The sequence below is a fragment of the Neolamprologus multifasciatus genome, chromosome 23 (assembly GCF_963576455.1).
Source record: "Neolamprologus multifasciatus chromosome 23, fNeoMul1.2, whole genome shotgun sequence".
In the NCBI taxonomy this organism is placed as follows: domain Eukaryota; kingdom Metazoa; phylum Chordata; class Actinopteri; order Cichliformes; family Cichlidae; genus Neolamprologus; species Neolamprologus multifasciatus.
Window position 1 is genome coordinate 3,103,214 of NC_140460.1, and position 12,874 is coordinate 3,116,087.

Below are 12,874 nucleotides of genomic sequence, written 5' to 3' on the forward strand. Positions count from 1 at the left end.
AGCACTCTCCACACATGCATGCACACATCCAAAGATAATTATATATTCACAAAAAGACATGCAGACACAGTCACTAAAACATTATTTTTATTCACATTTACATTTCAAAGCAATTTACAAGAATGCGGCACACATGTCTGAACCATACCATGACGACAAACCATCGAATATACACAATTACATAATTTATAAGTATGCAACATATCAAATGTAACTTTTACAACATATTAGGCAAAAGCCTTAGCTGACTGATATTTGAATCAGCATCCAGTGCATGATGCAAGGAGACCAGTGAACTGTCTTGGTGTCAAATATATTCTAATTAAGGCGTGGGGCGTTGTTTACGGTTGTGTATCACAGGGTGGACTTCCTTCTTCGGGCAGCCTGTGCAGGACAGAACAATGTTCTTAGATTTTCAAAAAAATTCTTTGAATACTAAGTTAGCAAAGGCTGTGAGAAAGGGTGGAGCAGCTTAAGACCAACGTTTAATTTCAACACTGACCTTTCTTGGGAAAGTTTCTTTCCTGTGAGAAACAGAGAAATGGATTACTTTTGAGGGGTGTTGCAATAAGATTGCACTGAATCTTTTATTTGTATAGAGAGTAGTTGAGAAGGACTGACTTTGTCTGTGTTTTATGCAACAAAAACAGATGCAGCAGAAGGTAGAGAGGGCTCCACATCCAGCTAAAGCCAACAAAGCCTGTTTATAGCCTGGAAGAGAGGGGAAAGCAATTTTTACCATTATAGCACATTATAGCACATCATTCATGTACATGTCAAAACTACTGCTTTCCATCAAAAGAGTTACTGGAAGCACAGCTCTTGTGGCAAAGAAACTATAAAAACCATACATAAACTGGCCGGCCGCCATATTTAATGTTTAACAACATTTTACAAACATTTACATGATTTTTTTGAAATTACTTGTACAAGTAGGTCTTGGGCCACTCCAGACTCTGGTCTCTCCACAAGTGACAGCTGGTGAGCCAATCACGAGGAAGCCAGGGTCACACTTAAAATGACAGGTTGTCTTGAATGTCGGATTTCCTCCGGAGCAGTTATGGGCTCCATTATAAGTTTGAGGTAGAGGAGGACACTCCACAGCTGAGGGCACAAACAGGTTATACAACATCTTACAGTATGTTATAATACATTTTAAAGCACTGTACTTTATTTTTATTTATTTATTTATTTTTATACTTTATTTTTATTTATTTATTTATTTTTATACTTTATTTTTATTTATTTATTTATACTTTATTTTTATTTATTTATTTATTTATTTATACTTTATTTTTATTTATTTATTTTTTATACTTTATTTTTTTTATTTTTTATACTTTATTTTTTTTTATTTTTAGGAACAGGAACATTAACATTTACACAGACACAGCAAGGGAAAAAGGTAAACTACTAACTAGAAGTAAAAATAATAAGATAAATAAGATAAATAAACAAATAATAAAAAATAATGGAGGGAGGGGTTCACCAAGGGCTATGGGAAGTTACTAAAATGTAGTTTTTCCACTTGGAGACACACCATGCATCTTCACCCCCATACCTACGTCTGTGTACATACTCACACACACTTTCAAGTATCTACATACACATCTACATACACATCTACATATACATACATAATACATATCTACATGTGCATGCATGCATACTCCTGCATGTATACCCTTTGACATATTTTTGTGCATGTCTATACAAGTGTCCATTCAGCATCATAAGCTATTAAGACCAGTTGAGCACCGGAAAATCAGGTTAAATGAAAACAGAATGGGAAGGGAATGAATAAGATCCCTTCCCTACATTATTCACAACCCTTTCGCATACTCGAAAACCATTTTGACCAATATCTTTGAACTTTGTCTTTACAGAGTCTTAGAGAAAAGGTCATCTTTTCCATTTCACAAATCTCTTTTACTATCGCTGACCCGTCTCCAACTGTTGGTGGTTCCTTGTCCAGCCATCTTCTAGTTATTGCTTTTTTACTTGCTGCCGGGAATATTTTAAAAAGGTGTTTATCTTTCCTATTCATCTCAACTGGTACATTTCCCAAATATATTGTAGCAAAGCAAAACTCTCAAAACCCATGACTTTTTAAATCCTCATTAGTATTTTGGCCCAATAAGTGTACTTTATTTTTAATGTGATATTACAGTTTGGTATTACTACCGCTCTAATCAGTGGTAACAGTAAGTTAAAATGCTTCACTGGAAGCACAGCTCTCATAAAAACAAACCTGTGTATTTTCAAGAACCTTTAAACTTTTAGATGATTTCATGAAATTACCTGCACAAGTAGGTCTCGGCCCACTCCAGTCCCCAGTGTCTTCACAAGTGACAAATAACGAGCCATTTATGGAGAAGCCAGGGTCACACTTTAATCGACAGGTCGTGTTGAAGGTTTGATTTCCTCCTGAGCAGCTATGGTGTCCATTATAAGGCTTAGAGAGAGGGAGGCATTCCACAGCTACGGACACAAACAGGTTACTCAACATCTTGTAATGATTTATAAAACATTTCAAAGCACAAACATGCTGGTGCGTGCACATTTTAATGTTATATAAGAATGTGGATAATGAGTCGCTGAAAACAGAATAAGTGTAGCAGTTAAACGAAATCTTTTTTGAAGTATTTACTTCTATGTCTAATTGTACGTAAAGTGGGGAACCACTCAGGACAAAACCTGGCTTCCAGTTAAATCGACATGTTGTGTTGAATGTTTGATTTTCTCTTGAGCGGCTTTATCTGTTCTCAAGCTGAGGAAAATCCACAGCTGAGGGCACAAACAGGTATGCAGGGCATTATGTAATGTCTTGTAACAGGTTTGTAATATGAAAATAACACATTTTAAAGCATTTATATTGTGTTTTTGTGTTCATACTGATGTAGGCTTAATAATGATAATTTCACGAGTCACTTATATATGTAGAGCATAAAAAATAAAGCGTGTGTGTCGGAATATACAACTCGGTTACGATTACTTGTTTCCTCCGTGCAAGTATGCCTGCACATTGTTTCACACATTACTAATAACTGTAAATGGCAACTCTTTATGCATTATAATAAATAACACTAAATTGCTCACCTGTCTGGCACCTGTCTCCCTTAAAGCCACGTTCACAGAGGCAGGTTGTACTGTTGATGGCCTCCTGGCATCTTCCTCTTTCACAGGATGATTCATTACACTGGGCTTTTAAGAAAAAGCACATCAATATAAGGTCACTTATCATTATAAAACCTTCACAGCTTTTCTTTGTATAGAAGACACTTTATTTCTTTTTTAATAATTGATATATATAAAAAAAAGATGTTAGAAAAGTTAAACAATGCAAACAAAAAATATCTGACATTACTGTAATGGTGCATAGCACATTAAAATAATATGTAAACAATTTACATCAATAACAAATAAAAATAATATTTAAAACAAATATTATGAACATGTAAAAACTATTCTGAAATCAAGATTAAAGGAAATCAGCCATGCTTTTTCATGAAAATATAAAGTTATGATATAGCAAAAAGAAAAAAAAATCAACAAAGCAGAATTAAAAATGTGGTAAAAACTGTACAGGAAATACTATATGACAGGTTTACGTACTCTTAAAACACGCTGCATATTTTAATTTGCTACATTTCTCATCGTTCCACTTCCCTCGATTTTCTCCTGTGTTCGTGTAGATCTCTACACAAAACTCTGTTGCATGGACATTATTTGGTTCATTTGGTGCCCATGAATTGTTACCAATCCACGTGCTGTTATTCCCAATCCAAATCCAGCTTTCATTCATATGATTTCTAGTGATCCCAATCCAGAAATATGGGGAGCTTCTTTTCTGTGGCAGGATGGAGACCAGATAATCATTCTCCGCTTGGTTCTGGATGACCACCATGTCTGTGAAATATTTCTGGCACCACTCTCTGGCCTGGGTCCAGTTCATTGTCTCGTTTGAGTAGTGATACGTCCAGCACAGAGTAGTCTCAGCCAAGCAACTACCTGCAAATGTTCAGAACAGCTTTTAATTAGGGATGCAACGATACCAATTTTTTCAAACCGATACGATACGATACTTGGATCTGAGTACTTGCCGATACAGAGTACAAAAACCGATACTTCTACCACAAACACATACACACAAATGCAATGAATTGGAAGACAGGTTTTATTATATTCCCGGTCGATAAAAAATAAAATCTTAATAAAAATGACCACAAAAAAATTTCAAGTGAAAAATAAGCACTTCTGTTAAATTATTGCAGAGTCTCCACATTGTAATTTAACAAAATATCACTGAACTATTGGCACTGTCTCGAGCTTTCAGAATAATAAATAAACACTTCTGTTTGGAATAAATACAAATTAGGTTTGTGAATAAAATAAACTTTTAAATTATTGCAGAGTGTCCATATTGTAAACAAACAAACAAAATAATTATTATTAAATAAATAATAAATAAAATAATAATTGGCTCCCTAGTGGCCAATCTAAAAAACTACAACAGAAATGACAAGCCACCCTCTGATTAATGAAATAAGTTGGTATCGGTTCATGGTATCGGTTAACTTTTACGAGTATGAGTACATGTCTGTGAAGGTTCTCAGTCATCCAGGTCATTGTAGTCAAAGGAGCTTGCAAAGAAAAGCGTCTTTAAGTTGCTTGAAGACGTTTCACCTCTCATCCGAGAAGCACACATTTTACAGTATCGGCCCGATACCAGTATCGGTATCGCTGCATCCCTACTTTTAATATGATAATTAATAAAGTTTTCTGACACGTGTCAGCCGGTCTTTGCCCAGCAGCTACATTTCACTGGAACTGGAATTAAAACTTACCAAAGATGAGGATTAATGTCCACTTCATCTTCAAAGAGCAATTTACTGTCTGTACAACAGGGAAAAAAGAGTATATTTTCATAAGTACTAATGAATATCACCACGGAGAGTTGCTGAATAAGAAAATTGTGACTTACCCAGAATGAATATTATAATATTGTCCTTTGAACTGTTTGACACAAACTTCTACATAAGTTAAAGTTTTTTCTGATCAACTCAAACATAAAACAAAAAGCGTTACAGCAGAAAAATGTAAAGTTTGTTAGACGAAACGAAGGACCAGTGTCGGGCTTTTATATGTTCTCGTTTGCCATTCAGAGCAACATTATCATACAATAACTGGATGTTTTCTGTTCAGGCTGAATGCACGTAACGAATGATTTACTGAATATTTTAATGACTTTAACAAACCTTTAGGGAAACCCCACCTATTTCTAGTAAAGGTGGTTTCAGGGGCAGATTTTAATGAAGCAAAGGTACACAATGCCACAAGGTGCTTACCCATAGAGGTTGGACTGCAGCCTTTGAAACACCTTTTAGTGTTTAAAGAGGAATTTGTAAGCCTTTCATTTGTGGCTAGAATGAGTGTTTTCTTGTCTGTTTTCAAAAGCACATCTTCTCCATATCCTGACATATTGATGTAATGGAAACTGTTTTTAACGGCAGTGTCCTTCGAGACAACTTTAGACTTATGAAAGATGCGAGATGTGAGTTCCTGTCCAACTAAAGTAAAAGAGACTGAATTTTTTTAAACAATGAACTCTGGGAGAGAAAAAAGAATACTTAGGAATATAATTGTTCCTTCTTTGAATACCGCTCACTTTTATATGTTTATTCTGCTTTGTCATGAACTTTATGATGGAAAGGTCGATGTTTTGGCAAGAGATCTGGGAATTTTTCAAAACATATCCTTCCTCAACCCCTGAAAAAAAAACAGAAGGTTGTAGAAGGTCATGGCTGAAACTGGGAAAATAGATTGATGATAGAAATCACGAGTCGATCTATGAAGGCTGGCTCCACACGAGGCTATTACACACCCCACTACTACACATCCTGCTTGGCTAAGCATTCCTACCAGTGTGGTGACACTGACACAACTGGCTGAACTTTTTTATTAGTCCTCCGTATATTTTTATCAAATGAATATCAGAACATTTCCGAACATAGAAAACAGCAGATAAAAAACATCAAATTTGAAGTGTTACAGTAACAAAGTCAAAAAATAGAACACACACACACACACACATCACCTTATACTTAGTAAAGTTAAAAAATAATGCTTTTTTAAGAAAATAAATATTACATGAATTCGATATCAAATTATTTGCTGCTATGCACTACAATGATAATTTACACATAATGCGTAAAACCATCTGTAGTTTTCTATTATAGCACGTTTTTGCTATATTAGGCTGTCGATACTGTTCTTGGAAACTCTGTGGAGCCTCTATGTCAGAGATGCTGTAAGAAAAGAGAAAAGAGGAAAAATCAGAAAACCTCAAAAGACACATACGTGATTTAAACGAGGTAAATTCTTTTCTAACCTGTTCAAACTTGTTTGATTTCTTCAGTTTTTTCAAGAGCCACATAGCCACAGGCACACCAGAGAGGAAGGCAATCCCTCCTGTGGCTACACCAGCAGTAACTGCTGCAACTGAAGCAGGAGCTGTGGAAACACAGTGAAATGTGAATAGTGTGAACTTTAAAGTGAAATTTGTGAAAGTGTGAACTTTTGCTTTTCCCTTTTATCTGTTGTTTCTTCTTTACCTTGACAGGTGGGTTTCTCTGCAGTCCAGTTGCCATGACGATCACATGTCAGCAGCTCAGGTCCTTCTAATGAGTAGCCTTGGTCACAGGTGAAGGAGCACTGAGAGTTGTAAACTGACTCAGTGCTGGAGCAACTGATGTGACCGTTTTCAGGAGCCTCAAGCAACAAACATGTAACAGCTGTTGTAAAGGACAGGAAGATATTGCATATTTTAAAAAATTACTTAAAAGTCCCTCGACAAGTAAATAGTGTTTGCAATAAATAAATCTTGATATAATTAGTCTTTCAGACCTTTGCATGTAGGTATGTTTTTATTCCACTGTCCGTCCTCAGAACACTTGATGGTGTTTGCTCCCTGCAGTTCAAAACCTTCTTCACAGCTGAAGCTGCAGGTGGAGTTTGGTCGCAGTTCGGTCACAGATTCACTGCACTGCATGATGAGGGGAGCTTCTCTCTCTGGATTCTGGCAAAGGATGGCTGACACAGAAAAATGTGTATTTTATTGAACGTGTCCTCGTGATATAGAAGATGGGTGGGTTCTACTTTCCGTGTTCCTCTTACCTTCACAGTGAGGAATCTGCTGATTCCATGTACCTCCTGATGTGCAGGTCACTCTACTGGCTCCCACTAAATGGTAACCTTGGTCACAGCTGAAGCTGCAGGTGTTTTTGTAGCTGAACCTCATATCAGCATCTTCTCCACAGCTGACAAAGCCATTTGTCACGTTTTGCAGAGCAGGACACTGAACAGCTACAAAAGAGAGGCAACAGAAGGAGTTAAATTAAAGCTTTTATTATAATCATCATGCAAATAACAAAAACTACACAATGATGAAAGGTAAAAACATGTGGCCGTACCAACACAGTATGGCTGGGATCCATTCCACTTTCCTGATGATTCACATTGCAGAGATGGAGATCCAGACAGTACATAACCTTCATCACAGATGAAACTGCACACCATGCCAGCTGGATGGGTTGCCTCATGACTAACAAAAGAAGACAGAGGAGGGCTGCAGCTTATCTGTCCATTTATTGGGACCTCTGGAGCAGGACATCGTTTTTCTAAAACAAAACAAAAGAGAAGAAGAAAGAAAATTATTTAGTAACATTTTAGAACGGGGTCCTGACTGTCATCTGCGCTTATGCGCCGAGTGGCAGTTCAGAGTAACTGGGGGAGGGGGAGTGCTCCACCTGGAGAGTCTGTTGTCCTGCTGGGAGACTTCAATGCTCACGTGGGTAACGACAGCGAGACCTGGTTGGGCGTGATTGGGAGGAACGGCCTCCGTGATCTGAACCCGAGCGGTGCTTTGTTATTGGACTTCTGTGCTAATCACAGTTTGGCCATAACGAACACCTTGTTCGAACATAAGAGTGTCCATAAGTGCACGTGGCACCAGGACGCTCTAGGCCGCAGGTCGATGATCGATTTTGTAACCGTATCACCAGACCTGCGACCATATGTTCTGGACACTCGGGTAAAGAGATGGGCTGAGCTGTCAACTGATCACCACCTGGTGGTGAGTTGGATCAGGTGGCGGGGGAGGACCCTGGACAGACCCGGTGCACCTAAACGCGTAGTGAGGGTGTGCTGGGAACGTCTAGCAGAGGCCCCAGTCCGCGAGATCTTCAACACACACCTCTGGCAGAGCTTCAACAGCATTCCGAGGGAGGCGGGGGACATTGAGTCCGAATGGACCATGTTCAGCGTCTCCATTGCCGAAGCTGCTGCATTGAGCTGCGGCCGCAAGGTGGTTGGTGCCTGCCGTGGTGGTAACCCCTGAACCAAATGGTGGACACCAGAGGTGAAGGGAGCCACCAGGCTGAAGAAGGAGTCCTATCGGGCTTAGTTAGCCTGTGGGACTCCGGAGGCAGCCGACAGGTATCGACAACCAAGCGGAATGCGGCTCGGGCAGTGGCTGAAGCAAAAACTTGGGTGTGGGAGGAGTTCGGAGAGGCCATGGAAAAAGACTTCCGGACTGCCTCGAAGAGATTCTGGCAAACCGTCAGGCGTCTCAGGAGGGGAAAGCGGTGCTCTACCTGCACTGTGTATAGTGCTGGCGGAGCGCTGCTGACGTCGACTGAGAATCTGACAAGGATGCCTCCTGGGCGCCTCCTAGGTGAGGTGTTCCGGGCATGTCCCACCAGGAGGAGGCCCCGGGGCAGACCCAGGACACGCTGGAGAGATTATATTTCTCGGCTGGCCTGGGAACGCCTTGGTGTGTTTTCAAATAAATATTGATATAATTAGTCTTTCAGACCTTTGCATGTAGGTATGTTTTTATTCCACTGTCCGTCCTCAGAACACTTGATGGTGTTTGCTCCCTGCAGTTCAAAACCTTCTTCACAGCTGAAGCTGCAGGTGGAGTTTGGTCGCAGTTCGGTCACAGATTCACTGCACTGCATGATGAGGGGAGCTTCTCTCTCTGGATTCTGGCAAAGGATGGCTGACACAGAAAAATGTGTATTTTATTGAACGTGTCCTCGTGATATAGAAGATGGGTGGGTTCTACTTTCCGTGTTCCTCTTACCTTCACAGTGAGGAATCTGCTGATTCCATGTACCTCCTGATGTGCAGGTCACTCTACTGGCTCCCACTAAATGGTAACCTTGGTCACAGCTGAAGCTGCAGGTGTTTTTGTAGCTGAACCTCATATCAGCATCTTCTCCACAGCTGACAAAGCCATTTGTCAAGTTTTGCAGAGCAGGGCACTGAACAGCTACAAAAGAGAGGCAACAGAAGGAGTTAAATTAAAGCTTTTTATTTTAATCATCCTCCAAATAATAAAAACTACACAATGATGAAAGGTAAAAACATGTGGCCGTACCAACACAGTATGGCTGGGATCCATTCCACTTTCCTGATGATTCACATCGCAGAGATGGAGATCCAGACAGTACATAACCTTCATCACAGGTAAAAGTACAGGTGGACTGATAGCTGAATGAGCCCAGAGGATCGGAGCATTTCATGGATCCATGTGTAGGCTCTGACATCTTCTCACACTGAATCACTGTAGACAACAGAGGGGGAAAAGCATTACGCCATGACTCCATCACTGTGTAGGAAATAATAAAATTAACAAAAAGTAGTAACAATATTACGAGCTATTAATACTTAAACTCACATTCACATGTGGGGTGCTTTTCTGACCATTTTCCTGACCCCGTGCACCTCAGAGGAGTCTGCACACTCAGCTCGTATCCTTCCTCACAGGAATACTGACACAAGGAGTCATAGGAGAAACTGCCATACTTGTGAGAGCAATTGACATGTCCTTTATCTGGAACAATCACCTCACCTTTGTTACACTGCACAACTGACAACAAAAAAACAACAACACAGTTGGATATTAAATCCTTTACATGACTTAAAATATGTATTTAAACTACGCTATCAGATTTTTCTCACCTTGGTCACACTTGTCTCCAAAAAACCCTTCAAAACAATCACATTTGAGGCTGTTGATGGTTTCAACACACTCTCCATGCAAACAGGAGTCAATCTTACAAGCCGCTGGAAAAAGCAGAGGTACTTCTATAAAGGTTGGTAAATATACTAAAACAATATGTCAGAAAAATCATTTTTAACTTTTAGATCACCTATTAAAGAACAGCAACACAGCAGCAAAAATGAGTTTTTCAAGATTTTTGCTCACCTGTGTAGCACAGAGCAGTCTTTCTTTTAACACATCTCTCGTCATTCCACTTGCCTGGTTCTTTATCTCTTTTAATGTACATCTCCACACAATCCTCATGCATGCCTGTGTTTTTGTCACCCTCGTTATTGTTCGGTTCTCCTTCTGCCCAGTTTGTCGCTTCCTCTGTCAGAGGCTTGTTGGTTCCTACCCAGGTCCAGACGTTATTAATCCTACGAATCCCAATCCAGTAGTAGCCATTTTTCTTGGGAAGCCAGTTATTAAGATGCTCGAGCTCCTCATGGTTCTGGATGGCCACCATGTCTGTGTAGTGCTCCTGGCACCAGCTTCGTGCATCATCCCATGTCATTGCGTTGTCCGAGTAGAAGTAAGACCAAGACTCTACACTAGTCCACATGCACAGCACTTAAATAGAGACAGTGACATATAGTAGATGTAAATGGGGAGAAAAGGAGAGATTTAAAAAAAATTCTATTTACTAATTTTCTCTCTAATGAGTGTTTTTAGTATTGGCTGCCTTTGTCCCTCCTGTATATATTCTTCATCTTGTATAAATTTCTCCTATTTTTACTTTTTATATTTTATTCCTGCACACTTGGTGTGGAGCACCCACAATTTTGTCATACATGTACAGTGAACATAGGGCTATTCTATTCTATCTGGTTCTAAAACCTTTTAGTTTTAGTGTGCTTTTATTTTATTGTCGTTTTATCCTATTGTAAAGTGTCCTTGGGTGACTTGAAAGGCGCTCATAAATAAAATGTATTATTATTATTATTATTATTATTATTATTATTATTATTATTAGTGAGACACTCAAGGCTCTTCTGGCAATAAATTTACATACTTGAGCAAATAACGGCGAAGTTGATCCGTGAGGCAGAGCTCTTATATCCATGGGTTAGTCCAAAGAAGGAATCCTGTAAAAAATAATTTAAAGGTGCGTTAAATTAAAACCAAATTAATTTACATTAAAATGAATAATATTTAAATTGATATCCCTTCCACTCACCATTTTAAATGATATGCCTGATAACCTCCAGAAGGCACTTGATTCTCTAGCTTTCAGCCTTAGTGTGTGTTGGGATGATTCTCTGCGTTATGCGCTGGATTTCCAGGTTTTATACGCTTCTCTAGTGTCATTCAGGAAACCTGGAAGGTTTCCATGGAATCCCCCCCAATACTGCTCCATTCCACAAAAGGCTTTAAAAACATTTCCTGCACAAAAGCATTGGCTGCTCGTTCTCAGTACTGAACTCCCAGGTTGACTTTTAGGGTGAGATGGGGCTTACTTGACTCTGCAACAATGCAGCTAATAGGGATCTGCTCCTCACGCGGTGACAAATGGGGTGACTGCATGTTCACGCTACTCCCACTGAAATTGTTGTGTTTCTAAGCTAGACACTGTGTAACTATGATAAACAGTCAAAACAATTTTTTTAAACCTCGACATCTGAAATATTAGTTTTTAAAAATTGTCAGTTTCCTGTTGCCGTACATTAATGAAGAGGAAGAGAATAGCTCCAAGGTCTGCTGGCTTGATAGATGAGTTGGGGTGTGCCCACCAACAGAAAGCCAAAAAGCAGGAAAAGATTAGACCTTTAGACCCAAACAGATAAAAACAGTGGTTGGAGCCTTGATCTGGATGGGGAAAGGTTTGCATGGAATTGTCGAAGATGAAAATAAAAAGAAAATATATTAGTTTGAGAAAGAGGTCGGTTCTTTGGTTCAGGTTTATAAAAATATATATACATACACACTACAAAAGTCAAAAGTTTGGACACACCATCTCATTTTAATATTTTTTCTTTATTTTCACTACATTGTAGATACATACTGAAATCAAATATATGAAGCAAGATATATAGAATTATGCAGCAAAGAATAAATCTAAAATAAAAAGCAGTTTAAGGAGATGGTTTTTACAGGGTACAGGGAAGAGGTGGAGATTTGATCGGGTGTTCTTGTCTAATATTTCATGTGTGTGCGGGTGCACGGGTATGTCGGTATGGGTATATATATATTTGTAGGTTGTGTATCCTTTGAGGTGTTAATGGGGTTATTGAAAATGTGTATATGTGCGTATGTGTATATATGTATGTATGGATAGAAACATATATGTATATATATATATATATATCCATCCATCCATCCATTCGCTTCCGCTTATCCTTTATATATATATATATATATATATATATATATATATTTATTTTTTTATTTTTATTTATTTATTTTATTTTATTTTTTTTATTATTATTCATTTATATATATATATATATATATATATATATATATATATATATATAAATGAATAATAATAAAAAAAATACACATGACATATAATGTAATTGCAAGGAGGTATTTCTGTAGTCTATTGTTTACTAGATAGTGGAAAAGGGGTGGGATTAAATAAGCTCATGCTTCTTCCTGCTCCTTTTTGAACATGAAAGTTATTTGTAGTTGTGGTTGCTCGTTTTCCTTTTGTTTTGCTTTGTTCATTTGTCTCTTTTAATTCTATGTTGTTGTACTTTTTCAACATGTTCAAAATAAAGATTCAATCATCATCATCTATAAATAACTGCAAATATGTCTTATATT

The 12,874-nt window shown here is 38.4% G+C and overlaps 2 protein-coding genes across 2 annotated transcripts; both read right to left on the minus strand.

The window, feature by feature from the left end:
• Window positions 1-78: 78 nt before the first annotated feature.
• LOC146490719 (L-selectin) lies at window positions 79-4,935 on the minus strand. Its single transcript, XM_085152141.1, has 8 exons — window positions 4,848-4,935; window positions 3,616-4,011; window positions 3,100-3,204; window positions 2,302-2,481; window positions 925-1,104; window positions 622-711; window positions 503-524; window positions 79-384 (listed from the first exon to the last, which is right to left on the minus strand). Exons 1-8 carry the CDS (start codon window positions 4,927-4,929, stop codon window positions 342-344), a joined length of 1,098 nt encoding a protein of 365 aa, XP_085008267.1. The 5' UTR covers window positions 4,930-4,935; the 3' UTR covers window positions 79-341.
• A 1,314-nt stretch (window positions 4,936-6,249) lies between these two features.
• On the minus strand, window positions 6,250-11,654 carry LOC146490720 (E-selectin-like). Its single transcript, XM_085152148.1, is given in 15 exon segments — window positions 6,250-6,276; window positions 6,278-6,308; window positions 6,372-6,513; window positions 6,615-6,794; window positions 6,907-7,092; window positions 7,177-7,365; window positions 7,473-7,679; window positions 8,876-9,061; window positions 9,146-9,334; window positions 9,443-9,628; window positions 9,743-9,934; window positions 10,027-10,131; window positions 10,274-10,678; window positions 11,121-11,193; window positions 11,286-11,654. Coding segments are annotated over 15 exon segments (2,301 nt in total). The 5' UTR covers window positions 11,289-11,654.
• Window positions 11,655-12,874: the final 1,220 nt, after the last annotated feature.

Bases quoted from the DNA above. Each gene is read 5' to 3' on its own strand.
- LOC146490719 (XM_085152141.1), bottom strand. From the start codon at position 4,929: ATGAAAATATACTCTTTTTTCCCTGTTGTACAGACAGTAAATTGCTCT. The intron at 712-924 runs GTAATTTCAAAA...CCTCTCTTCCAG, and splicing joins CCCAAGACCTACTTGTACAA to GCTATAAACAGGCTTTGTTG. The intron at 385-502 runs GTCAGTGTTGAA...TGTCCTGCACAG, and splicing joins AAGAAACTTTCCCAAGAAAG to GCTGCCCGAAGAAGGAAGTC.